The sequence below is a fragment of the Grammomys surdaster genome, unplaced genomic scaffold (assembly GCF_004785775.1).
Source record: "Grammomys surdaster isolate TR1022 unplaced genomic scaffold, NIH_TR_1.0 129, whole genome shotgun sequence".
Classification (NCBI taxonomy): Eukaryota; Metazoa; Chordata; class Mammalia; order Rodentia; family Muridae; genus Grammomys; species Grammomys surdaster.
In genome coordinates this window covers 20,674,845-20,701,580 of record NW_021604587.1, presented here as the reverse complement: position 1 = coordinate 20,701,580, position 26,736 = coordinate 20,674,845, and the positions used below count along the sequence as shown (strand labels likewise).

At 49.3% G+C, this 26,736-nt stretch overlaps 2 protein-coding genes across 2 annotated transcripts; both read left to right on the top strand.

The window, feature by feature from the left end:
- The first annotated feature begins 2,878 nt into the window (after window positions 1-2,878).
- Astl (astacin like metalloendopeptidase) lies at window positions 2,879-18,429 on the top strand. Its single transcript, XM_028756670.1, has 9 exons — window positions 2,879-2,988; window positions 3,568-3,693; window positions 5,272-5,333; window positions 6,575-6,668; window positions 7,072-7,189; window positions 8,170-8,351; window positions 10,994-11,075; window positions 11,283-11,437; window positions 17,093-18,429. Exons 1-9 carry the CDS (start codon window positions 2,934-2,936, stop codon window positions 17,527-17,529), a joined length of 1,311 nt encoding a protein of 436 aa, XP_028612503.1. The 5' UTR covers window positions 2,879-2,933; the 3' UTR covers window positions 17,530-18,429.
- Window positions 18,430-23,948: 5,519 nt separating this feature from the next.
- Window positions 23,949-25,815, top strand: Adra2b (adrenoceptor alpha 2B). The gene has a single exon (XM_028756409.1). The coding sequence runs from the start codon at window positions 24,089-24,091 to the stop codon at window positions 25,427-25,429; it is 1,341 nt and encodes a 446-aa protein (XP_028612242.1). The 5' UTR covers window positions 23,949-24,088; the 3' UTR covers window positions 25,430-25,815.
- The last annotated feature ends 921 nt before the right edge of the window (window positions 25,816-26,736 follow it).

The following is a 26,736-nucleotide window of genomic DNA, read 5'->3' as shown; positions in this document are numbered from 1 at the left end:
GGACACCCGTGTCCCAGAGTCGTTAACATTTCATCACCATCTTATATAGAGCATGGCTGGTTGCTGTCGGTCCCATTACACTCACTCCCTGCCCTTCTGTGTTTCTAACATCTTAGCCTCCTAGCAAGTAGCCTTTCTTTCCTTCCTTCCTTCCTTCCTTCCTTCCTTCCTTCCTTCCTTCCTTTCTTTCTTTCTTTCTTCCTTTTTTTTTTTTTAGACAGTCTTACTATGTGGCCTTGACTTGTCTGGAACTGGATGTGTAGATCAAGTTGGCCTCAAACTCACAAGAGATCCACCTGTCTTTGCCTCCCAAGTACTGTGACCAAAAGTGTGAGCCACCACAAATGACATTTCATACTCTTTCAGATTTGTGTGAAAGAGTATGAAAGCCATAACAAACTTTATCAAGTATTCTGTAGTGTTAGGTAATAGATTGTCTCTAGAACTTTCCATCTTGAAAAATGGCAACACATTGTAAGATGACACTGACTCCCAAATCGTCCTCCAGGTGGCCTCTGCCTTCGCTGGGTTGGTAACTCTGGGTACCTCAATGAGTGGGGCTGGACAACATCTGTCTCCTTTTAAAAATACAGACTCTTTATTCTTTGAGAATCCCATACATATATGAACGTGAGAGCTCATATTCGCCCCTCCCTCCACCAGCTCCCCCTCAGCACATCTCTCTCCTACCTTCATGTCTTCTTATTTCCCAACCCACCACGTCCAGTGAGTACCTCCCAAGTGCTCATGGGGGTAGTGCCATCCAGTGGAGCGTGGGCATACCCCCAAAGAAAAAGACCGCTCCAACAACCACTAATTGCCAATAGCTGCTTAGCTAGAGTAGAGGCCTTGAGGGCCCCTCTCCATCCCTGTCTGGAAGCTGGCTTGATCTTGCACAGATAACCTCAATTGCTACAAGTTGGAATGCCACAGCCATGTCATGTCCAGGAGACAGCATTTCACATCTCCTCCTGATCTGCTGGCTCTTACGCTCTTCTGCCCCTTTGTCTGAGGTGAGACATTCTCTGTGCCTTGGGGAGGACTGGGTGACACAGATGCTCCATTTAAGGACAAGCGCTCAGAGCCACTTATTCTCAGCACACTGACCAGTTAGGATTCCCTGTATTAACCACTGCGAACTACAAAATGTTTCCCCAGCCAAGGCAGAGAGCATCACTAATTTATGAAATGAATTGCTGGCATGATCACACGGAGTTGAAATGCAAAGCTCTCAGATCCCTCCGGCACTAGCTGGTTTGTGTTGTGCTCAAAATGGAGCCTGTGACTCACGTTCAGCAATATTGTCTTCTTGTCACTGGCTACTCCAATGACAAGATTTAGTTCATGACATTCTTGTTGGAAGGAAAGACTGCGTTTCTGACCAGTGATGAGATTTGTCACTAATGTGATGATGACAATGATTTTACTAAGCACATATAAGTACTTAGGCCGTTGTTTCATATATTTTTTGAGTGGGCCCTCATTATGTAACCCAGGCTAGTTTCAATCGGCTTCTATAGGATTACAGGTGTGAAGCACCATGACCACTCATGTCTTCTTTTTTATGGCAAAAAAATTTGAGTGTTTAAGGTACCTGACAAGCTTTGACATATATAAGTGCTATGAAGGAATGAGTCTTTCAGTCGAGCTAATTAGCATATTCATCAGATGCATAGAAGAGTCCACACTCAGCTCAGGCATCAGTAGTAGTGTCTGCTTTTATACTCCCCCTCCCCCAGTGTGGCTCTGACTTCTATTTCTTGAGGAATGCTAGTCCCAGACTCAGCAGAATGCCAACAGGCCCTTGTGGAGAACAACAGTGCCTTTGGCTCTGGCCTTCCGTCACTGAACATGGGATGGACTTGGTGTGTTCCAGGCTGTCGATCCAGGCAGGGTCTCTGGATGGCAGGATGTAAAGGACAGGAAGAAAGTCCAGGAGCTTTGCATTTTGAATTAGCAAAATGGGAAGGAGCCCTGGCTGATTATGCCAGTGGGCCATGGCATTGGAATGACCACAGTCATATGAGAGTCTGAGAGTTCAAAAGTGTCCCCTCTGCTGCGGGAGGTGTCTCTGGGTGCTGATGACACTGGTGTTCAGTGTGGAGTTTCACAGAGTCCTGCAACCTGTGTCTGTGTAACTGTGTACTTTCCTATATGGCCTCTGAAATAAAAGCTTATAGCTGGGCATAGTGTCACAAGCCTTTAATCTCAGCACTCAGGAGGGAGAGACAGGCAGCAGGCAGAGTTCTCTGAGTGAGGCCAGCCTGGTTTACATAGTGAGTTCCAGGTCAACCAACCAAAGGTACATAATGAGACCCTCTCTTGGGGAGGGAGGGTTGGGGGGGGGGAGGGGGAAAGAGGGGTGGGCGGGGGAGGGACGGGGGGAGGGAGAGGGAGAGAGAGAGAGAGAGAGAGAGAGAGAGAGAGAGAGAGAGAGGCAGGCTCATACAGGTGTGGTGACCTCATGTGGAGAGGTGCCTTGAGTTTTCCAGCAGATTTTCCGTGTTAGGGAGAGACAGGAAAAGCCCCTTTTTAGTGCTAGGATCTCAATCCAGCTCATGAGCTACATGAAGCTGCAATGCTTCTCTGCCCTCTGGTGGCAGGAGGGGGAATCTCAGGGAAGCTACATGGCTAAAGGGTATCTTAAGGGTTTATTTTGTGTCGTCCCCTGCCCACTTTTTTACCCACTTCAGTCAAGATAGGTGGGACTATGGCCCAGAAGGCTCATGCTTGGAGACAGGTAGGGTCCTCAGTAAGGCTGGGCAGGTCTTCAGGTGCCAGTTGTTGGGAGGAACTGCAGGTGGAGCTGGTTGGGAGGCTGCAGGTTCAGGCTGGAGAAGCCCCTATTAAAGGGGGTGGGTGGTAGCGCGAAGGAGCTCCTTCCCTGGCACAGTCCTGTGCATTGCTTGCTGAGAGGGCGGCGAGGACTCACCATGGGTAGCACGGGAAGCCTGTGGCCTTGGATGTTAACTATACTCTCCTTGCCAGGTAAGCTGGCTCCAGTCTCTGGGTCATTGGGAAGAGGCTGAGTCTGTGGCTTAAAGTAATCTTAACTGAATTTCACAGCAGGGCTGTGCCTACAGTGAGCTCCTGGGGAGCGAGGAGGAGAGGGCCCACCTAAGAGCAGATTGCCAAGCGTCTTACCGCATACAGACTTGTTTTAAGGTGGAGGCTCTGTTCTAGCCTGCCTAGGGCAGCAGGCACTTAGTCTGAATTTAGAAAAAAAAATTCAAGAGAAGAGTCTGAGGCTAGTCCTTAATCTGGTGCCACCTCAAGATTTAAAGTCCACTGTGCCTCTTTTCTGCCTCATATTAGCTGCCTTAGCCTTTCTGAGCCAAGTGTTAGTCCCTTAAAGGGACCTCCTTCACTGAAGGCATCTAAACCTTGTCACTAGGTATGACTGAGTGAGATGGCCAGGCAGGCTTCAGGGATGCCTGCTGGGAGGCCTCTCCAGGAAGGGGCTGGGTTTTGCTGCCCAAATCCATCAGCTTCCGGGTGTCCTGCTGTCCTTTCTCACAATGGAGCCCTGGGGGCATCTCTGTGTCTGCACTTGTCTGCCTGAGCCAGGTTTGAGCCTGGGAGCACCCTCAGCATCCAGATGTTCAGGAGTCTGCAGTACCAGTGTCCCAGAAGGCTTCACTCCTGAGGGAAGCCGGATATCTCAGGACAAGGACATCCCTGCAATTAACCAAGGTGAGAGCTCAGGGCCATACTCCAAAAGCCATGCTGGATGTGGACCTGTGGAGAAGATTGAGAGGAAATGTCCCCATATATGCAGGGACTTCTAAACAAATGCAAGTTTCATGAGGAGATGCTAAAGTCTGTCTTTCTGTATTCTTTTGCTGGTTAGTTATTTTTACGAGACACCGAGTTTCTTTAAAATTATCTGATAAGAGAGCATTGGTGTCCTCTCAGCCTGGGACTTGAGCAAAATAATCAGTAGATATTTGAAAACATGCCAGTCACTCTGTGAGGAACGGTGTGTAGGTGTGACCTAGTCAGGTGGGGTGGGTTATTAAGGAACAAAAGTCTGAGGCTCAGGGCATCTCTGTCTGAGGATCTCAGACATGAGGAAAACAGATACATTGGGCTGAAGTTGGTGGCAATGCAAATGAATTCAGATCTTGGAGCCATCATGGATTGAAATGTTGGCAGAACAGAGGTAACCGTGCCTTGGGGTAGGTGGCGACCTCTGCTCCCCTCTTTCTCTGTGAGCTGATTAGAAGATGGACACCAATCCTTGGTCAGTCATATGGCTTCTGGAGGAAGCCAGAAACAAGAGTCTTCCCTGGCACTCACTCTCAAAGTCATAAAGACTTTCCCATGCTAAGACTCTCAGTAGTTGCTAACAGCTGTCCCTGCCTAGCTGATGTCTTGTTGGAAACATCACTAACCGCAGCTGCTGTGAATGATGGCTCTGAGGGCTAAGACCACACAACTGAACCAGATCCTAGAGAATGGCCTTTTAGATTTCAGGCTGCAGCCTTGATCAGATGATCCTGGGGTGACTTTTCCTACCTAAGGACTCACAAGGGGGTGGGTCTAGTCTGTGTCAGAAGTTATGATGGGATCAGGCAGTGCTCCTCTATTCCTCTCAGGCCTTCTGTGGCTTCCTTCACTGCCTCATGGGTCCTCCTGAGATTTCTCTTCCCAGCAGTCAGCTGCAGAAGGTTCCCTGATAAAAGGAAGATGAGAAGCCAAAGCAAACTGAGACAAGAAGTATTCACCTTCCTCAACTCCCTTCTGTGGTTATGACTTGTAATTTCAGTTCCTAGCTACCTCAAGGGTTCAGAATATAATAAAGATAATAGGAACTAGGTGGTGGGTGGGAGCAAGGTAAGGCAGGAGAGACCAGGACATGTTCTGGGGAGTGGGCTGGAGTGAGCCTGGATGGAAGAAGAGGCTGCATCCTGAGAGCAGGGGGCCTGGAGTTGGGATTGGATCACACATGCTGAGGGAGCCATGGGCTGCATTTAACCAGGGGAAGGATGCAAGCAGGCTGAGAACCTCACAAACCAGGGGAAGGATGCAAGCAGGCTGAAAACCTCACAAACCAGGGGAAGGATGCAAGCAGGCTGAGAACCTCACACACTTTTGCAGGCTGGGATTCAGCAAGTGCTATTGCACTTTCCCAAAGCCACATAGCCTTGGTGCTCATGATGGTTTAGCCCCAAAGTAGAAGATACAGACACTGGTATATATTTCTGGGTCTGTCCAAGCCTGTGTTCTGGAAGTCAAGGCTTACACATCCCTTCTTCCTTTCCCTCCCAGGGCTCATTTCAGAGGAGACCCCAGAAAGCAGCTTCCTGGTAGAAGGGGACATCATCCGGCCAGTGAGTATGCACATGGGGTGTGAGCATCTCTTCAAGGCTGTGAGAGCTCTCAGAAACTCTTCTAGGTGTCATGTGTGCTTGACAGTTGGGGCCTATCTTTGGCTTGTATGGCTGGCTAGGTACCACTTTCAAGGTCATTATGAATATGATAATGGTGACAGCTGAAATGACTTAGTCTGCCCAAGAGGGCTCCAATTGACACCCTGCCCAGGGAGAGTGCTTAGAAAGTGCGAGGCTAGAAACTTAAACTTAGGTCTGGTGGTGGCAGTGCTGGCCTTTAATCCCAGCACTTGGGAGGCAGAGGCAGGTGGATCTCTGAATTTGAGGCCTCCTGGTCTGCATAATGAGTTCCAAGACAGCTGGGGTTACACAGAGAAACATTGTCTTGAAAAATAGAAAAACAAAAACAAACATGAGCCTCAATTAACTTGTGCATATGTGTATGTGTGAGCCCTGGATGGCTGTCAAGATTCCTCTTAGGGAACCCAGGATAAGGAGTAACATGGAGAGACCATCTTGCCTGGGGACAGAGGGCTGAGTTGGAAGGGAGGAGGCTGATAGAAATGGAAATGACTTGTTTCAGAGAGAGGACACATTGGTCAGGAGAGATAGTGCCATCATAGGTGTCAGAGGGCTGCTGATTATGTCAGCAGTGGAAAGCAAGACTATCTTACTTGTTCAGAGACTGATGGCTACTGAGGCTGTGCTGCAGTCCATAGACAGGAGAGCTTAGGTTATCCATTTGAGATGTGTTCACATGTACCTGGCATTTGAAACCATAGAGCACAGTCAAGTGTTGATGGCTAGAGGTGCAGGGCTTTCTGATAGCCAAGAAGCCTACACTGTAGAGTTCTGGTTAGTGGAAGATGGGAGGGAAGTATTGTCAGACTGTCACTCTGAATTAGGACCCTTCCTATTATGTTAGGGGAAGCTTTGCCATATTCCTGCTCCATGGAGGTGTTTGGGAAGGGCTGAGCCCTCCTGAGCCAGGCCTCCTGGGTACCAACCTTAGGTGCTTTTATCTATTTGATAGGATGAGTTGTGACCTCTGTCATCTGCATTCTCACAGCTGGCCCATCGACTTCCCATGCCTCCATCTCCCTTCTAATGGTTTCCTCACTCCCATGTCCCGTCTCTCACACCTTTAGAGTCCTGGCAGACTTGGGCATGGCACCCTGGAGAATTAGGAAGCTTAGATGGCCTGTGTCCTCCATTAACTCTGAGTTGCCCTCTCTCCTCAGAGCCCCTTCCGATTGTTGTCAGTGACCAATAATAAATGGCCCAAGGGTGTTGGTGGCATTGTGGAGATCCCTTTCCTGCTTTCCAGCAAGTATGGTGAGTGAGAGCTGAGGCGGGCCTTCCCACCCTCCTTCCCTACGCATCAGGGCTCCTGCAGCACCTATGCATTATGCATCGCCTTCTGCAGAACCACACCCCCGCTCTTAGCCAATAGTGCTGTGCAGAGCTCCTATCCCAGGGCATTCTGAGCTGTGGGAGAGAGGGGGTATTGAAATCCTGGAGATGCTGGTGGAACTCTCTAGTCCCCTCTGAGCCAGGTAGTCACACAGCTAGGGCCTTTCTGCAGCTCAGTCTTCCTCTCCTCTTCAACATTGTCCTCTCTGAACACCGTGTTGGAAGGTGAGCTTCATGTTCTGGTCTCAGCCCCCATGTGGACTTCAAAGCTCCTCAAGAGCTGTGGGACCTCTGCAGGGAGTCAACCATGGTGTGTCTTTCCCAGATGAACCCAGCCGCCAGGTCATTATGGAGGCCTTTGCTGAGTTTGAACGTTTCACATGCATCCGGTTTGTTGCCTACCATGGTCAGAGAGATTTTGTTTCCATCCTTCCTATGGCAGGGTAGGTACTCCTGGTGGATGGGGGTGGTGTGTGTTGGAGGTGGGGGAGGAGAGATCACTCTCTGTTTATCCCTTAGTGTGCACAAATCTAAGCCTGTTTCTGGGCCTGTTTTCTTGGGTTCAACACCAGCCTCCCCTGAATGAGTCATTCATGGTCTGGACCTTCAAGGCACCTACATTCGGATCTGTCATTCATGTGCCATTTGAATCTAGATAAGTCCCCTATCTTAACGTCTTCTGCCTTCTTTCTGAGGTAGGGGTAGTGATAATACCTACATTCTACCTTCACTGGGGCCTGTCATGGTGTATATGAAGTATGTGACTCGGGCTTATGACATAGGTCTGCTTCTATTGAGCGTGAGTGTAAGGTGCCACCTTTTGGCATGTAGTGCTGAGGCTTCTTCACAGGCCAAGCTGTCAAGGAACCTGGGAGATGGGACAAAGTCTGGGGGTAGAGTCTAGGATGGAGACAGGCCATCTGTACTGTCCATCCCAGCCCCTAGAGCACAAGCAGTGTCTGTCCTGATGCTCAGTGTCTTAGTCAGGGTTTCTATTCCTATACAAACATCATGACCAAGAAGCAAGTTGGGGAGGAAAGGGTTTATTCAGCTTACACTTTCACATTGCTGCTCATCACCAAAGGAGTTCAGGACAGGAACTCAAGCAGGTCAGGAAGCAGGAGCTGATGCAGAGGCCATGAAGGGATGTTAGTTACTGGCTTGCTTCCCCTGGCTTGCTCACCTTGCTTTTTTATAGAACCTAGGACTACCAGCCCAGGGATGGCACCACCCACAATGGGCCCTCCCACTCTTGGTCACTAATTGAGCAAATGCCTCATAGCTGGATCTCATGGAGGCATTTTCTCAAGGGAGGTTCCTTTCTCTGTGATAACTTCTGCTTGTGTCAAGTTGACACACAAAACCTGCCAGTACACCCAGCTAGCTCACCTCCACTCCAGCGTGAACCCTCATGGTCTTACAGGTGCTTCTCTGGTGTGGGACGCAGTGGAGGGATGCAGGTGGTGTCCTTGGCACCCACTTGTCTCCAGAAGGGCCGGGGCATTGTCCTACATGAGCTCATGCATGTGCTTGGCTTCTGGCATGAGCATTCACGGGCAGATCGGGACCGCTACATCCGAGTCAACTGGAATGAGATCCTCCCGGGTAAGTCAGCTGGCTAGGCTGGGCCCAGGGGACCCTGAGGGACACAGGCCTCAGGCCAGGGTTGGAGTTGAGTTGCTTACCTCCCTTGGTAGAGTTCATCACCCACACTGTCTATCCCTTTCTCATGAGGCAAGTGGGATTCATGCCCCTCTGGTATTTGAGAGTGGTCCTCTGTGGCTGTTGCTCTGGGCCTCTATAGTTGTATCCAAGAAAGGACATCAACCATTTGCTTCATGTCTTGCTTCTCTCTGCCATTGTCAGTCATCTGAATGTGAGGTTGGTAGGGTCTTGAGTCTTGGCTCACTGACTGAGCTGTCCCCCACATTGCAGATGCTATTGGGGCAGGGGTTGTGTGTCAGTTGGGAACACTGAGCCAAGACAGAAATTCAGAGGGGCAGCTCAGATGCGTGGGTCAGGGAAGGGACAATACTGAAAGGCTGAGGGGGTACAAGATAGCACCAATGGACATGTGGCTCAGAGAATTCCCTGGAAGTGGCAGAGCAAAGGCTGACATAAGGAGGAGCTCTGATGCCAACAGGAAGCATGTGTTCTGGGCATTGTACAGGTATCAGATCGCAGTGTAAGCCTGTATGTGGAACTCAAGAGCTCAGTGGCAAGAATGTTAACTGCCTTGAGCAGGAGGGGTGCTTGTGAAGGGACAGGACCCACAGCGTTTGGGTGTGCAGAGGAGGCAGAGGCCTCCTGCCAGTGGGAACTGCTGAGGACCCTCTCCTGATACTTTGGGGATGGTCAGATGAAAAGTGTGAAACTTCTCCCAGAGAATGTGCTTTGAGGTAACTAGGTAGCACATGAGGACAGGATTGGTTGGGTAGAGATGGAGGTGACCATGATCTTTCCAAATGCTCCTGGGTGCTTGTAAGCACTTATCCGATGACAGGCTGTGAGAAACTAGATTTGAAAAAACAGTGCTAACATCCTGATCATGACAGAGCAGAAGCCAATGAACAACCAACCCCCAAACTGCTCTCCAGTGGGAGCTAGAGTCAAATCATTCTAGTTCTGGAGGTGAAAGGAATTGCAGGGGTTTTCAAAAGGAAGGAAAGGAAGAGAAAACCATGTAGCACTCTGGAGGCTGAGGATCGTGAGTGTGAAGCCTAGGATACATAGACTCTGTCTTTAATCATAAAACACTATTTTAAAACCAATGGTCTCTGGCTAAAGGTAGATTCAGGGGATGTGCAGAGGTTGTCAAAACCTGTACCCATAAAAGCAAAGAGAAAAAATAAATTAAACATTCCTATTTAAGTTAAAGGGTGGGGGGGGATTGATTGAGGTAAAAGCATGAATTAGAATTGAACAGCTCTTGAGGTTAGTGTTGTTTTCTAACAAAGTGGCTCAAACTCACTACCCATCTAGGGCTAGGGATGAAGCAAAGAGGTACAGCACTTGTCTGGTTTGTAACTAGGTTTCTATTCTAGTACCAACAAAAAAGGTCAGCTATCCTAATGGGGAAAATATGAAAAATGAGATCCATTGTCACTAATGTGCATAAACTCTGTGAAGGCATAAACCTAATCACAGTAATTCTTTAAGGACTGAGAGGGAGAACTTCAGAGGAAGCAGGTGGTGTTGGAGACTCATACTATCTTAATATTTGTGTATGTTATCTTTAATAAATGCATATTATATTTCCATGGTACTGGGGATTACACTCAGGCCATTGTGCACACTAGATACTTGTCATTTGTTTTTATTTTGTTTTCTTGAGACAAGGTCTCACTATGTAGCAGTAGATGTCCTGGAACTCACTATGCAGACCAGGCTGGCCTTGAACTCACAGATCCTCCTGCCTCTGTCTCCCAAGTGCTGAGATTAAAGATATGTGCAGTACTATGCCCAGCTAAATAACTTGGTTTTTGAGTTAGGGGAATATATTGCCTATTCAAACTTATGTTTTAAAATAAAGGGTCTTTGAAGAAAAACAATGGTATTCTGTGGGAGCTCTGATTAAAGAGGCTGTTGATGGCTTTGGGGAAGAATAGTGTGGCTGCGGCCTGCTGGATCTGGTGGGGGGAGGGGCCAGGCAACAGAGATGTAAGGAACAGCAGCCCTGAGGAGGCAGCAACCTTCCCTTCCTCACTGGCCTGGAGGGGAGAAGTGGGCATTCTGGGTAACTAGGATGATTGGACTGCTGGGGTCCAGCTCTGCAGCTTTGTGGTCTGAGATGGGAAGGTGAAGACGGACTGGGCACAAAGGGTCAGGCACCAGAATCCTGAATGGAGAGGACAGCACATCTTTAGAGCTAGCTCAAGGAGTAGACAGGGTATCGGTATCTAAGGCACAGCAGCTCCAGCTTTGTGGATGCTGTAGGTTTGCAAAGAATAGTGCCATGCAAAGTGAATCGGGGAGGAGAAAGGTGGAGTGAGCTTGTTGGAGGTTATGGTTGCATGGCCATGAGGCACCCCGGTACAGGTCGGGGTTATTTCCATGATCAAGTAGAGAAGGGTAGCAAAGATGCAGAAAACAGGGTCAGATAAAAAAAGGTTCATCCAGGGGAGCCAGACTCTTCCTCTCATAGGTTGTGGATTCTCACGAGTGGCTCCACTTCCCCTTCCTCGCCGCTCTTCCCTGCCTGTCTTCTTGTTATCTATTTACAAAGGTGTATGTGTCTGTGCTTTAAGGTTTTGAAATCAACTTCATCAAGTCTCGGAGTAGCAATATGTTAGTTCCCTATGACTACTCATCAGTGATGCATTATGGGAGGTGAGCATACTCCCTTCCCCCGTGTCCCCTTTCCCATGCCTTCTGCCCCCCCTCCTTGCTGTCTCCACCCCTTCCTCCTGCTTCTTGGCCCTCCCTCCCCTTTGCCCCCTCTCTTCTTGCCCACCCCCCATTCCTCATACCCTTACACTGCCCTCCTAGCCAGCTCCTCTACTGTGATCTAACACAGGTCCCACCCCTGGGTTCCAGGTTTGCCTTCAGCTGGCGTGGGCAGCCCACCATCATACCACTCTGGACCTCCAGTGTTCACATTGGCCAGCGATGGAACCTGAGTACCTCAGATATCACCCGGGTCTGCAGGCTGTATAACTGCAGCCGAAGTGTCCCTGACTCCCACAGGAGAGGTAAGTGACTTAATCTAGGGAACGGTGCTGATGTGTGAGGGTAAAGATGTAAGGGATGGTGAAGAGGCAAGGAGAGGTGGGTTGAGTCACTATGATTCCTCACTACTGAATTTGGAAACATATCTGAAGAGACTTAATACCCGCTAAAGACTAAACCTATTAGCAAAGAGAAATAACCCAGATAATGGACATCTACCAAAACTTAGAGTAGAAATAATTTTTAATGACAAACTAATAAATCTTAGGATCAAGGTAAGTTTTTCCACTATTATCCATCTATTCAGTATTGAAATGGAGGTTTTAGCTGTAAAAGTACCTTTTATTCACCTGACGTAATTGTCATCTCCAAAGCTTACTGCCTCAGTCTGCTAACCTAGTCAGTCCCTAGTCCTGGAAGCTTCTAGCTTCAGAACAATCTAAACTAGGCCTAGAATCTTTTCAGCCTCTGAGTCTTGCTGCTGAATAAGTTCACCCTTTCTAATTCTGAACTGCGGCTGGCTGGTTCAACTCGGCTGTTCTGGCTCAAACTCCTCTCCAAGCTGACTGATTTCGATCTGGCTCCTCTCTCGGTCTCTGACTAAATTGCTCTGTTTGGCCTCATACTAACCTTCACAATGTGTTCTAATCTTCAGGCTCCTTCTCATTTTCTGGCTTGTTTTGTTTTTACCTGTGTCTACCTTATTCTCTCTTTAACTGTGTGGCTTCCCTCCCCTCTCTCCTCTCATAAGAATTAGGCATATCCTATTCTTTCAAATACTTCTCTGATTTGTCACTTTGTCTGCCACTCAATTAGATAACACTTTCAAAGATGGGTGCTTCCTTCTACAAACCTACTAAGAGCATGTCTGTGTTCCAGCCAGAGGAATTAAAGGTGTGCTAAGGGTGAGGCAGAAGCAGATTTTTTTTTTTTCAGTAAATAGCACAATCTCAGGGTTCACCATGTAATCTAATATTCTGCAACACTTAGCCACTGCCATAATAATGTAAGAAAAGATACTAAGTTTTGGTAGATCCTCAGAAGTGTCTCCACTTGGAAGGGAAGCAAAAAATCTGGTTAGTGGTGGTGACATATGCCTTTAATCCTAGCATTTGGGAGGCAGATGCAGATGGATCTGAGTTCGAGGTCTGCCTGGTCTCCGAAGTGAGTGCCAGGACAGCCATGCTTATACAGAGAAACCCTGCCTCAAAAAGCAAAGGAAGCAACTGTTACTAATCATAGATTATGATACAGAAACAGGCAAAATCAATGAACAAATTAAGACTAGGATAATTTTAACATATCAGTATACTCGACTGATAATAAAAATTATATTTCTACAAACCTTCAAAATAACTTTAAATGAGAACACAAAGAACAAGAGATAGAGATATGTAAAAACTCTCCAGGGGAAAATATTTATTTAAAAAAATTGGCCAGGTGTAATGCACATCTGTGATCCTAGCACTTGGAAGTGAGGGAGAGAGCCAGTCACAAGTGACCTGGCCTACATAGTGACAACCTGTATCAGACACACTTAAATAAGTGTACGTCCTAGCTACAGATAAGAGGACAGTGTTTAAAATCTTAAACCTTCCCAGTTTGATCTATAGATCCAATGAATTCACACTCAAGGGCCTGGAAAGATAGCTCAGTGGTTAAGGGCAAGCATTCCTGATTTTGGTTCCCAGCACCCATGTTGGGCAGCTCACTACTACCTGTGACCCCAGGGCCTTCAGCAGGCATCTGCACTCACCTGTACATATGCCCCTCCATATATTTAAAAACAAAATAAATCTTTAAAAATTCACACTAAAAATCATAACAAATTTGATAATATGGCAGAACAACTTATGTGAGATGAAAGACAGTGGCCAAGACATTCCTGCTGTAAAGCAATGGTGAGGCCTGGTGTGGCAGCACAGACCTATCATCAAAACCAGCAACAACACAAAAGGGGGTATGGAAAGACTGCCCTAGCTAGTTAGAAGTTTATAAAATGTCCTTTTGTATATGTAAAGTACAAAAATGTATAAAAACCTGTCTACATTCTTAATACAGGGCTCTAAGTGCAGAGGATGGGTGTAGAGATACATAAGTGTCTGTGGGAACAGAGTGGAAAGTTCTGAGATGGAATCTATTCAAATGAAAACCTAGGAGGGATGGTGGTACACAGCTCTAATCCAATCCAGTGCTGGAGAGGCAGAGGCAGGTGGATCTCTGTAAGCTGGAGACAAGTCTGGTCTACGTAGTGAGTTTCTGGGTAGCCAGAGTTATGTAATGAGACCTGTCTCCAAAAAAAGTGAAAACTTCAGGGGTGGGGGCTTGATTATGAAAGAAAGGGTAGCTTGTGGCTCTCAATCTGTGAGTTTCAACCCCTTTGGGGATCCAACAACCCTTTTAGAGGAATCACATATCTAATATTTACATTATAATTTATAACAGTAGCAAAATTAGTTACAAAGTAGCAATTGAAGTTATGGTTGGGGCTGGGTGGTGGTGGCCCACGCCTTTAATCCCAGCACTTAGCAGGCAGATTTCTGAGTTCGAGGCCAGCCTGGTCTACAGAGTGAGTTCCAGGACAGCCAGGACTACACAGAGAAACCCTGTCTTAAACAAAACAAAACAAAAGTTATGGTTGGAGGGACTGTAATAAAGGATGGAAGCATTGGGAAGGTTGAGAGCCACTGCTCTAGATGGTTCTGAGACAACTAGGTATCTAGGCACCTACTGTCACACAGCATTACATAAAAGACTCATTTGTGAGTGGAGAAACTGTAAAAAGTTTAGCAAGAAAACAGCAAAATGTCTCTATAACATTGGGATGGGGAAAAATTTCTTCACAAATAACCTAACAACTAGAAAGATTAATAAATCCAACAGTAACCATAGTAAGCCCTGTTAAGAGCCATCACAAGTAAATCTAAAATACAAGCTATGAAGTAGAGATGCCTCTGAATGTAACTAGTAGTATTATGAAAGTGCTGTAAACAGAAAGTCAAAATACAGATAGAAAAATGCATGAGGTGGTTAATAAGCACCTTGGAAGAAATCAAATGATTGAAGCAATTACAACATTCACTCTCCATAAATTAGCATACATCTACTATCTTGGAGATGATAATATCAAATACTCATAAAGGGTACAGGGCAAAAGATGTCTGTACCCCACCAACAGGACCATAAGTAGCTGCAACCCTTCTGGAAGACAGTGTGACACCCAGTGAAGCTGCTGTGTGCCTGTGACCCAGATTTTATTTCTAGGTCATCTACACCTGAGTTCACCCCCTTTCCCTACCAGTCCTAGATAATCAGTAATCTACCTTCTGCCTCTGTGGATTTACCTTGTCTAGTCGTGTCATATAAATGGAGCCACGTGCCTTTTGTGTCTGGCTCACTGCTCTCCACAGAACCTTTGCTATTCATGCATTATTGTACCTATGAGCACTTCATTCCTCTTCTGCTGAATGACATTCGCACTTCTTCACCGCTTGATGGACATTTGAATTATTTCTGCTTTGGGACCATTATGAATATATTATGTCGGTATCTGTCCCAGGCATAACATTTCTAGGCCCCATGGTGACTCTGTACTCGGCTGTCTTCCAAAGCAGCTGATCCACTTAAAAACTCCATTACCTATATATGGTGATACTGACTTTTCTGCATAATTGCTGAGGTTTGTAGTCTATGCTTTTGATTATGAGCATCCCCAGTGGGAATGGAAATATCTATTGCCACCCTGGTTTGCATTCCTCTAACGGCTAGCTACCTCCAGCCTCTTTATGAGATGGCAGGTCCTCTGTATACCCTTTTGATTTTAGACAAATGTCTACACAGATTCTTTGTCTCATTCTCAGTTGGATTGGGTTTTCCTTGCTGAGTGATAAGAGTTTAAAAAAATATTCTTAGTATTTCTTTGTTATGTCATTTGGAAATATTTCCTCACGTCTGTGTGCTTGATTTTTTACTTCCTAGATAATATTCTTTGAAAAGCAATGCCCTTCCCTTTTATTCCGAGTCAGGGTCTCACTATGTGTGGTGGCTGTGCTGGAACTCAACATATAGACTAAACTGGCCTCTAACTCGGAGATTGACCCACCTTTACCAGTGCTGAAATTAGAGGCATGTGCCACCACACCTGGCTTAGTTTCGCTCTTAATGTCACTTTCCCTGGTGTGTGTATGTATGTATGTGTGTGTGTGTATGTGTATATATGTGTGTGTATGTATGTATGTGGGTGGGGGTGGGTATGGATATGTGTGGGTATGTGTGGGTGTGTGTATATGTATGTGTAACTTTTAGTTAATCAAATACTACATAGTTCTTTGTTAGCACTAGAGAATGAGATGTGAGAGCATTGCAGGTCAGCCTGGAGCTCTCAGGATCATGGAGAGCAGAGCTGGGATTGGGAGGAACTGGCCCAAGGGCGGGCTGCCACAGTGAAGGACAGACTGACATGTTTGGGTGTTGATGACACAGTGGAGAGAGGTGGGCAGGTCCTGGAAGAGAAAGGAAGGCCAGTCAGAAAGGCAGGAGAGAGGGTCAGACATAGACGTAGTGGGAAGGATGACAACAGGAGTGGACCTGGGTCCACGTGCAGATCTGGAGACAGTCTTGGCTCCACACAGTGAGGGGAAGCTGCTGACAGAGTGGGAGGAGCGTGGCCTACAAAGTAGTAGCTGAACCTGGTAGAAACAGCAGGACATAGGATGGTGCTGGGGACTGGGATGTGGCAGGAACTTGGGACAGAAGGTGGCTGGGGATACGGTCTCTGTGGAGGGATGATGGCAACTGAGGTAGACAACAAACTGCTGCTTGATAATGAATTGCTAGAAGTGGAGGCTTGGACTCCTGTGGTTTCTGGTGCTGATGTAGTTCAGAGGAGAGGACATAGCTGTGAGATCAGCAGAATCGGGCAGCAGGAGGGCCACTGGTTAAAGGAGACAGCATGGATGGGTCATGGGACTCTGATGATCGAAGTATGCTAGCAGGAAAGATGAGACCACAAGGCAGCAGTGGGGTTGTACAAAATAGTGCTGGTCAAGGTCTGGGTGTGGCAGCAAAGACAAAGCAAAGAGGTTCTTCCCCCTCCTGGCAGTGCACAGACCAGAGAGCACTCAGGAGCTTCTGATCTCCTCCCTTGGCCTGAACAGAAATGGACTCAGAAGATGTTCAAGATGTGTGGGTGGGAGGTGTGTGCTGGGTGGCTGAAGACAGATGTGTTAGGACAAGGCTGTATGGTCGGTTGGGCTAACAGAAGCCCAGCTGGGCTGCTGGAGTGTGGGTAGAAAGACCAGCAGCATCTTCTCGTGGTGACCCGAGGGGCCAAATGAGGAAGGAATAACACACCTCAGTTGATTTGGCTGTTCCTATTTGTCTTCAAGACATGGTCTCTCTGTGTAACCTAGGCTGACCACAAATTCCCAGTTCTTCAGCTTCAGTCTCTCAAGCACAGAGATACAGGCACAGACCGTCACACCCAACAGTTGTACTGGTATGCAGTAGGAATGTAATAGTTTGTGCCTTAGTAGAGACCTCGTGGGCTATTGGAGACCTCTGTGAGTCTGGCTCCATAGCCCCTTAAGTAAAGCCAAAGCCAACGTTAATACTTGCAGCCATACTGTATGCTTTCTTTTGCAGTTCTGAGACCTAACTTCTGCTCTCTCCTGCTCTAGGGTTCGAGGCCCACAGTGATGAGAAAAGCCTCACTCCAGCCTCTATATCACATCTACAAAGACTTCTGGAGGCACTGTCAGAGGAATCTGGAAGCTCTGCCCCTAGTGGCTCCAAGACCGGAGGCCAGGGTATTGCTGGGCTTGTGGACAGCCAGCAAGGATGGGAGCATCCTGCTCAGAGCACATTCAGTGTGCAAGCCTCTGCAAGACCACCTCAGATGCCAGCTGCTGCTGCTTCCAAATCAGGGCCTGGAGCAGGTGCAGACGGCATTTCTCTAGAGCAGTTCCAGCCAGCTCAGGCACCCACGGCACCTCCTGATCCGTTTCCAGAAGCCAGAGACAAGCCAGCACCTATCCAAGATGCCTTTGAGAGGCCAGCTCTGCTTCCAGGAGGCTGTGCAACTGGAAGTCACGTTAGAGAGGTGCCCAGAGGTTGAGCCTGTAGACTTCTGTCCCCAAGTGGAGAAGGTATATTCTGTTCAGAGCAGCTAGGTCATCTAGTCCTTGGCCCCTCTGAGCATCACCCCTGTCTTGTCCCCTGCACTGACTATTCTTGGAGGCCCAGGTCACTCCCTTGGTCTCTCCCCCACAACACCCCCATCTCTGCAGAGTTTTCTTAGGGATAGAGAGGCCTCGGGGGCTTTTCTTGGCTTGAGCCCTAGCCTTGGAAGATGCTTGGCATGAAGACAGGATCCTGCGAGCAGCTGTCAAGAGCAAGGTTTCAGCCCTGAAGGCCTCTGGAAGTTCTACAACTGAGAACTAGCTCTAAGCATGGATTCAAGTGCTGTCTTAGGCATGGACCTCAGTGGGAAGCCCTGTGGCTGGGACCCTCAATATCCTGCTGTCCATGATGCCTGGCTCTAAAGATGTTCTGAAACCCTGGGGTTGAGCCCTGCTCTCCAGGAGGCAAAGAGCCCACTTTGTTCTGCTAAGCTGGGCTAAAGAGACAGCTTCTTACCAGCTCTGCAAGGTAGAGGCCTTGGCAACACCACCAGTCCCTGGACAACAGCCTTGAATCTTAGTCCCACATCAGATCACTGTTTGTTTTGCCCAAAAGGTGCTCAAATAGAAGCCACTGAGGAGCAGATATCACATTACTTGTCTTTCGGCCATGCCACACTCCTTCTTGATCTTCCATGAGGTTTCTTCTAAAAACAAAGCATGTAGGTGCTAGGGTCTGAGCCAAGAGCCCTTCATTCTCCAGGAGCCTGTTGGGAGGCCAGGGGAGCCCTGCTTGGGGATAGGAGGGGAACCAGAACCTTGAACTAGTGAGGAAGGGCACTTTTTCATCTATATGGGAAAAGGCAGTAATAAAGTTGGGTGTTTGCTTCATGCAATGTGCTATGCTGACTATTCAAGTGCCCACCCACATGGGCTCCCAGGGAGTCACGCCCTACTCTGTAGAGGGCCAGGCTTCTGGGCCCATGTAGACTTGCTCAAAGAGGCAGAGTAGGAAGCAAACAGCAGTTTGGTGCCTGAAGGTTGTAAGAACTTAGCCTTTGCTATTTTTCTGAAGAGGTCAGATGCTAGGATTGCTTCCGGGGGGCCATGAGGACTCTATAGTCTGTGTCCTCAGTCTAGCTTGAGCTTCAGAATAGAGTCTGTTTCCTGAGATTGAGTAGGGAGGGGGCAGTTCTGGGTATCGGTCTCAGCAAAGGATCACACCCAGGGATGCTGCCTTTCCTTGATCTTGGATAGAGGAGGTGGGCTCTGGCTGTGATGTTCATAAAGTGGGGCTCTGGAAGTGTTCTCAGAAGGGAAGCAGCCCAGTAGGAAAGGCAAAATGTGGTTGCCCTGTGACATCTTTTTCTAAACTAGGTATCTGGCACTGAACTGAGATCTCTAGGAGCCCTACCAGATCAGGGGAGGGGGTCTACTCTAAGCTCTGAGAGCCCAAGACATAGCTCTCAATCTTCAAATCCAGTTTCAGATTGACTATCTGATGGCTCTTCTGTTTGGGTATGGCCAGGGACAATGTTTTCCTGTCACCCCTGCCCTGGGGAATCCATGTGTTTCTGTGAAAGCCTGGTCTCCATGACAGCTCTGGGTACTGGAATGTTTCTAAGCTACATTCCACAGAGCATCTTGTGGTCCAGGACTTGTAGCTCATCCTCCTGGAGGCTGATCAGAGTGGCTTAGCCACCTCCCCAAAGTCCCCTAACACAGCTATGTGGTGTTTGTTGCTCACTGCTGGATTTATTTATCCAACAGGCACTTGTGAATTCCCATTAAGCACTAGGGATAACATGAACAAGGCATGGAAAGGAATAGATAACTCTAACAAGGTAGGCATCTTGAATTGATAAATGGCAGGAAAGGGGGAGCACTTGCAGGCTGCTGGTTAGGAAGGGCCCCTGTAAGAATGCATGCACAGGCCTGTGGTTACCTGTGAAAATGCTAGGCTTGGAGCCACCAGTGCAAAGGTCCTGGGGCAGGAAAAAGTCTCTGGCCAGTGTATTAGGTAGGGTGAGGCAGTCAGGGATAGATCAGGGGAAGAGCTTTCTAAGAACAGCCTGGAGTAACACAGACTTAAGACATTTTCTTTGGTGTGGGGGCATGCCTTTAATCCTGACACGCAGAAGGCAGTAGCAGGTGGATCCCAGTTTGAGGCCAGCATGGTCTACAGAGTGAGTTCCAGGACAGCCAAGGCAAAGAAAACCCTGTCTTAAACACTTAAAACAACATCCCCCCCCCAAACTAATCAACCCCCCCAAAAAACCCCAAAGACATAGAAATTCCATGGAAAATAGATCAGAAGCAACGAGACTTGGCCATGGTCATAAAAGTGAGAGTGAGGGCATTGTAGAGATGGACAAAAGTGGGTGCCTTGGGCGTATTTTGGGGTTTGAGGCAGCATGACTCAAAGAAAGCCAGGTGAACAGCAACCTTGAAAGCTGAACCTAGGGGGAGGTAGGGATGGAGGAAGTAGAAATGCTAGGTTATAGCACATGGGTGGGCCAATGAAGGGGTAAGCGCAAAGGCTCTGGGGCTCAGGACAGCAGACATGCCCTAGCACTGGATGGAAGCACCTGCAGAATTTAGATGTAGGAAAGGAGGGCTCTAGGACCAGACAGAGCGTTGTGTGTTCTAGATCTCAACATCATCAGCCCTGTTACAGCCCTTCACTATGGCGGCTCACCTGTGCGGGCTAGAGGTCAGTAGTAGCCTCACTGTGCTGGGGCTGTCAAAGGTGTCTCAAGGCATTGCCTTGTGAGCCACATTTACTGGGAGAACAGAATGCTGAGGAGGAATGGCACCTCAAAGTATTGCCAAGTTAGGGGGTGGTACATTCCCCTAGCTCACCGAGAAAGAGGAAACAGACAGGGACCTGGCTCTTGGTGACTCAGGTATTGGCTCTGGAGGGGCAGATTGAAGATGCATTCCTAACCACAAGGGGGTCAAGGAGAGTATGTGGGGGACTAGGAGACTGAATGTAGCCTGAGGACAGTGGGGGGCAGTGTCTGTGAGTGGGGATAGCTGGAGGAATGGAGATGAGGAAGATTGACCACAGAGAGCAGTGGTTCTCAACCTGTGCATTGTAACTCCTTTGCTGGGGTAGGTGTGAGGTTGAACAGTTTCACAGGGGGTCTCCTATCAGACATCCTGCATATCAGATATTTACATTGATTCCTAAAAGTAGCAAAATTACCATTAAGAAGTAGCAACAAAAATGATTTTATGGTTGTGGGTCACCACAACCTGAGGAACGGTATTGAAGGCTCACAGCATTAGGAAGGTTGAGAACCATGATGTAGTGTTCTAGAAATAAGGGTTTCTTGGAAGGGAGAGTATGTAGCTCAACAAGGGGATAGGATCAGAGCCAGAGGGATCTAAGGTCAGGGAGAGCAGTGCTAGAAGCTGCTTGGTCCCCACCAGGAGACTCAGTGCCACTATAGATGTCACACACCTCCGTAGGTTCCATGCTAGCTTGCCATTCTTTGGAAAAAGATGTCACCTATATGCAAACTCACCTTGCCTCTATCGCCTGTCTTTCCAGAGATGGCACTCTGGGGCAGCATAGGCACAATGGCTCTGAGCACATTTATGTGTCTGCCATACACTGATAGGTTTCTACCACCCCTCACCAGCCAGCAGCCATGGCAGCTGGCAGCAATAAGGAGGAGGTGTTCTGATGGAGATGGGGATGTAATTCAACAAATCCTTGGACCACACCTGAGTGTCAAAGGGTATACAGAGCTCGAAGCATGAGCTGAGCCCACTGAGGGAGAGTCTCTGGCTGAACAAAGTCCTGAGAAGGACTAATGATATGCAGACTGGGACATTCCCTGGTTCTGAGACCGCTCCTACTGCCCTCTTAGCTGCAGGATAGGAGAACATCTCTCCTGAGTTGTGGCCATCTTGGGCTGGTGCCTGACTGGTGAGTAGGTGCCCAGCATGGCCTGACACTTGGTAGACATAGAGTTACCTCTTCAGGGAAGAACAAGGTGAATGTTCCTTAGTGGGGCTGGGAGTAAGGTGGGGTTAGGGGCAACCTTGGCTGCTGTTCATGCAGAATCCTGGAGACCTGGCCCTTTAAGGAGAATGGGCCATAAAAGAACTCATCTGATGTTGATTGGGAAGTCTCTCAGTTTGAGTATGGCTGGAGGTTGTTTGGGACAGGCAGGAACTTGCTTTAGTGGCTACTTCTCAAGCTCCCATGACCACCCTCAGCCCTTTCGCAGTAAATGGGGCTACTAGGGCTTCTTCATCACCTGTGGCTGTGGACTCAAGCCCTGTCCAACGTGATGGTCTGTAAGACCTGTCTCAAGATTGAAGCCTCAAAGGGGCAGGTGAACCTGGCTGTCCTTTTTGAGCCTGGTCTACATGGCACCACTCTCTCTGGTTGTGGCTGTCCCATCTAAGTAGATAGCTAGTTGCAGCACAGCAGGAAGCATTGCCCCATGTGGCTAGACAGGGTGGTCTGGAGACTGCCTGTTTGAGTTAGGGAAAGACTAGTCTGTGGGGACCCAAAGGTCACATATGACCTCTCACAGTGGTGGCCACGAGGAGTAAAGGTCCAATAGACTCACTGACTTGAAGTGAACTTTGGGAGTGGACTCCATTTTCAGGGATTAATTTATATATATTTATATAGTACCCTTCAGAACTAGGAGCTGTAAATAGAAAGCCTGGTTCTTCCCACACAAGCTGTGGAGAAACATCCTTGAGGCTGAGGGTCGAGCAGGCCCTAGTTCAAAGCTGTTGGTTTTTTTTTTTTGAGATTTATTGTTTTATGAGTATGATTGTTTTTGCCTGCATGTATTAATATGTATTATCTGTGTGCCTGGTGCCTGTGGAGTCAGGTGAGGTTGTCAGATATCCTGGAACTAGAATTACATTGGGTTATGAGCTGACAGGTAGGGGATTGGAACTGAAGTCCGGTCCTCTGCAAGAGCAAGTGCTCTTAAACTGCCGAGTCATCGAGTCATCGCTCAGCCCTTTAAGTTGCTTCTTACTCTGGTGCTCTCCCACGGCTGCATGAGCATCTGGGGGGGACAAGGCCGGCTCCTTCCTACACCCGAGCCACCCACTGACGTCGGCTTTACGGAGAGGTCTCCTCACAGTGGTCTGGAGGAGAGACCTCCTTTTCTGTTGACCGAGAGGCTCTTCTCCAAACCTTTGCTTTGAGTCCAAGCTGTTTCCCTCTTTAAGATTTGTTTTAAAGTATGGGTCACTGTGTGGCTATGTGGAGGGGTGTATAGGTGCCAGTGGAGACCAGAGGTATGCCATCCCTGGAACTCGTGTTACAGTTTTGAGCTGCCTGTTGTGGCTGCTGGGTACTGAACTCAGGTTCTCTACAAGAGGCTCTCTTACCGAGGATCCATCTCTCCAGTTTCTACTTTTAACTTTTTTGCCTTTAATGGGGAAAATCGAAGCAGCAACAGAGCGGTTGAAGTCCACTAGTCACTTCTCACCAAGGAGTAGTTAGCATTTTTTGGCGTCTCTGGGACCTGCGGGGACGCCGGTCCCCAGCCTCTGGCACTCACATGGCAGCAGAGGGCGCTCGCAGCACAGAGACGCACTCCTTGCACCTCGCAAGTCGGACAGAGTGGAGTTTGGGTCGGGAAGCATTAGAAAAGGGGGTTTCGAACTGTCTCCACACTCTGGTCCGGCCCCTAAGGTTCTCGGTTGCTGGGACGCTGGATGGAGGTGTGGCTTATTATGCTTAAGAGCTCAACACTCTCCTACACGCTTTCTGGAGCTGTTGGGCTGCTGCAGGCGATGTGAGCTCTGGCCTACCACCCTAGATCTGGGTGCTCTGTCCCAGACTCGCAGACAGAAGGTAAGTGGACCCCTGGGACAGACCAGCTCCGGGTTTCAGCTCTCGGCACGCACCGATTCTGTTCCGTACGTATTCTTCCCAGAACCCCGACGACCCCAGACTCCCTGCTCTCCAGACTCGGCAGCGCAGCGGCGGGAAGGAGGAAGGCGTTGGGGCCCGGGGCGAGTAAAGGATGCGCGTCGCAGGTCCACGTCCCGCAAAGCGCACCTTCCACCCACCCCGGTCGGATCGCCCGCCCCGCCTCCTTCCCTCCTCCAGCTCCCGCCCCCAGTCTCCTCCCTCCTCCCGCCGAGCTGGCTCTCCTCCTCACGCCCCTGCGCGGCGGGCTGACTGCAGGCGCGGCTCCGGGAGAGAGAGCGCTTTTTCCAAGAGCAGGCTGCGCTTCCCCAGTCGGTTCTGTGCGTCCTGCTGCTGTGCAGCGCGACGACGCGACTTTCCTCTAGTCCCGGGACGGCAGTGGGACAACTTAGGAAACTTCTCTGGGGCGGACTGCAGGAACGCCGGACACCGGTGGAAGAGGACATAGGAGAGCGATAGCTTGTCCTGAGTGTCCCTGGACCTCCTGAGCCTCTTTCGGTCAGGCTACGGTGCTCCAGAACCATCTGCACCGCCTGGGGGACGACCCCCAACAGTGGCGGAGCCAGGGTGGCGTTATCTCCTGCGTACGGTGAGTTTGGCCAGCATCGTTCCCTCTGGACATATCCGGCCCCGCCATGGACCACCAGGAGCCCTACTCGGTGCAGGCCACCGCCGCCATCGCGTCGGCCATCACCTTTCTCATCCTTTTCACCATTTTCGGCAATGCGCTGGTCATTCTGGCTGTGTTGACGAGCCGGTCACTCCGTGCACCACAAAACCTGTTCCTGGTGTCACTAGCAGCTGCCGACATCCTAGTGGCTACTCTTATCATTCCTTTCTCTCTAGCCAACGAGCTGCTGGGCTACTGGTACTTCTGGCGTGCGTGGTGCGAGGTCTACCTGGCGCTAGACGTGCTCTTCTGTACCTCCTCCATCGTGCACCTGTGCGCCATCAGCCTGGACAGATACTGGGCAGTGAGCCGAGCATTGGAATACAACTCTAAGCGCACTCCGCGCCGCATCAAATGCATCATCCTCACTGTGTGGCTCATTGCAGCCGGCATTTCTCTACCGCCCCTCATCTACAAGGGCGACCAGCGCCCCGAGCCCCACGGGCTCCCCCAGTGTGAGCTCAACCAAGAGGCCTGGTACATCTTGGCTTCCAGCATCGGGTCTTTTTTTGCTCCTTGCCTCATCATGATCCTCGTCTACCTGCGAATCTACGTAATTGCCAAACGCAGTCACTGCAGAGGTCTCAAGAGGGGCTCTGGGGAAGGTGAGTCCAAGAAGCCCTGTCCGGCCACTGGGGGAGCTCCAGCCTCAGCTAAGGTGCCCACCCTGGTCTCACCTCTATCTTCTGTTGGAGAGGCCAATGGACACCCCAAGCCTCCAACAGAGAAGGAGGAGGGGGAGACCCCTGAAGATCCCGAGGCCAGGGCTTTGCCACCCAGTTGGTCTGCCCTTCCCAGATCAGGCCAGGGCCAGAAGAAGGGGACTAGTAGGACAACTGCAGAGGAGGGACCTGAAGAGGATGAAGAGGAGGTGGAAGAATGTGAACCCCCAACACTGCCAGCATCTCCTGCCTCGGTATGCAACCCACCCTTGCAGCAGCCTCAGACTTCCCGGGTGCTGGCTACACTTCGTGGCCAGGTGCTTCTGAGCAAGAATGTGGGTGTTGCCAGTGGGCAGTGGTGGCGCCGACGGACACAGCTGAGCCGGGAGAAGAGGTTCACCTTTGTGCTGGCCGTGGTCATTGGTGTTTTTGTGGTCTGCTGGTTTCCATTCTTCTTCAGCTACAGCCTGGGGGCCATCTGCCCACAGCACTGCAAGGTACCGCGTGGCCTCTTCCAGTTTTTCTTCTGGATTGGCTACTGCAACAGCTCTTTGAATCCTGTCATCTACACCATCTTCAACCAGGACTTCCGTCGTGCCTTTCGAAGGATCCTTTGCCGCCAATGGACCCAGACTGGCTGGTGAGCCTGCCTGCTGGCTGCCTGTGCCAGGGTTGGTGCCAGGACCACCCAGTGGTAGTCCCCCACCTCCACAGTCTATATGGCCATTTCCCTGGGGTCCACTTGCAGACCTCATCCTCAGACTCCCCTGAAGGGGAAAGGACAAACGTGCTGTTCCCAGGGGCTCATTTGAAACCTTCACTTGCTGACTGTACTGTGGGATGGCTCTTCCCTACTCTCCCTGGCAAGGGTAGCTTGGACCTTCTGGAATGTGGCCAAGGCCAGACTGATTAGAATACCTCCCTCCCAGCCACCTGTAAGCCAACAGGCAGGCTTCCCTTTCCTGGATACGCCCTGTGCCTTGGCAGGCCACTTGTGTGATGTTTTTGGTCTTTCTTTCTTTCTTTCTTTCTTTCTTTCTTTCTTTCTTTCTTTCTTTCCTTCCTTCCTTCCTTCTTTCTTTCTTCCTTTCTCTTTTTCTTTCTTTCTTCCTCCTCTTCTTCCGACTCTTCCTCCTCCTCCTCCTCCCCCTTCCTCCTTCTTCTTCTTTATTTTGTTCATTTTATTTTTTTGAGGCAGGGTCTCATAAAGCCCAGATCAGCCTCAGACTTGCTATGCAGCCTGAGGGTGATCTTAAGATTCTGATCATCCTGTCCTCACCTCTCCGGCACGAGACTTAGTAATGTTCACCACCATACCTGGTTTACCTGATGCTGGGGAATGAATTCAGGGCTTCAAGCATGCTGGGGAAGCAGCCAACCATCTGAGTTGTAGCCCCAGCCTGATCTTCCTCATGCCTTTCAAAGAACCGGAAGCCCATCTTCTACATTTCCCAGGAGGACCTGATGCTGAGAAAGAGGATGAAATGCAGAGGATTCAGCCATACTGAGCACCTGTGGCTCTCATCGGCTATTGGGATGGCTAGTTACGGGCTAGCGCTGGTGGTTGTTGTTTAAGCTTTGTAGCTCCTTTAAAGGCTAGAAGCATGGGTTGGTTTTCTCACTCAGCATCCCTCTGGGAGGCAAGTGGGCATGTGGATGCCTCAGTGGAGAGGTCTGGAACCCTGGCCTCGGCCTCACTACGGGCTCCTGATCACTGGCATTCACCCTTGCAAAGAGCAGGGCGACAATTGCCTGCCGCCTACTTGAGGCAGGGAGATGAAAGGCTCTGCAGAGAGAGCTTTGAGCTCTGTGGGGGAAATGCGCCAGAGAGCCAGCAAATGTGATTATCTAGTGATATAAAAATCCCTTTCCTATGTGTTTACCACTGTGAGCCTTCCTGTAGACTTTTGTTCTGTGCTTGGGGTGTGTGAATTCCTACCCCATACTGGAA

Excerpts from the sequence above, each read along its gene's own strand:
- Adra2b (XM_028756409.1), top strand. The coding sequence starts at position 24,089 with ATGGACCACCAGGAGCCCTACTCGGTGCAGGCCACCGCCGCCATCGCG.
- Astl (XM_028756670.1), top strand. The coding sequence starts at position 2,934 with ATGGGTAGCACGGGAAGCCTGTGGCCTTGGATGTTAACTATACTCTCC. Across the intron at positions 2,989-3,567 it reads AACTATACTCTCCTTGCCAG|GTTTGAGCCTGGGAGCACCC; the intron begins GTAAGCTGGCTC and ends TGCCTGAGCCAG. Across the intron at positions 3,694-5,271 it reads CATCCCTGCAATTAACCAAG|GGCTCATTTCAGAGGAGACC; the intron begins GTGAGAGCTCAG and ends TTTCCCTCCCAG.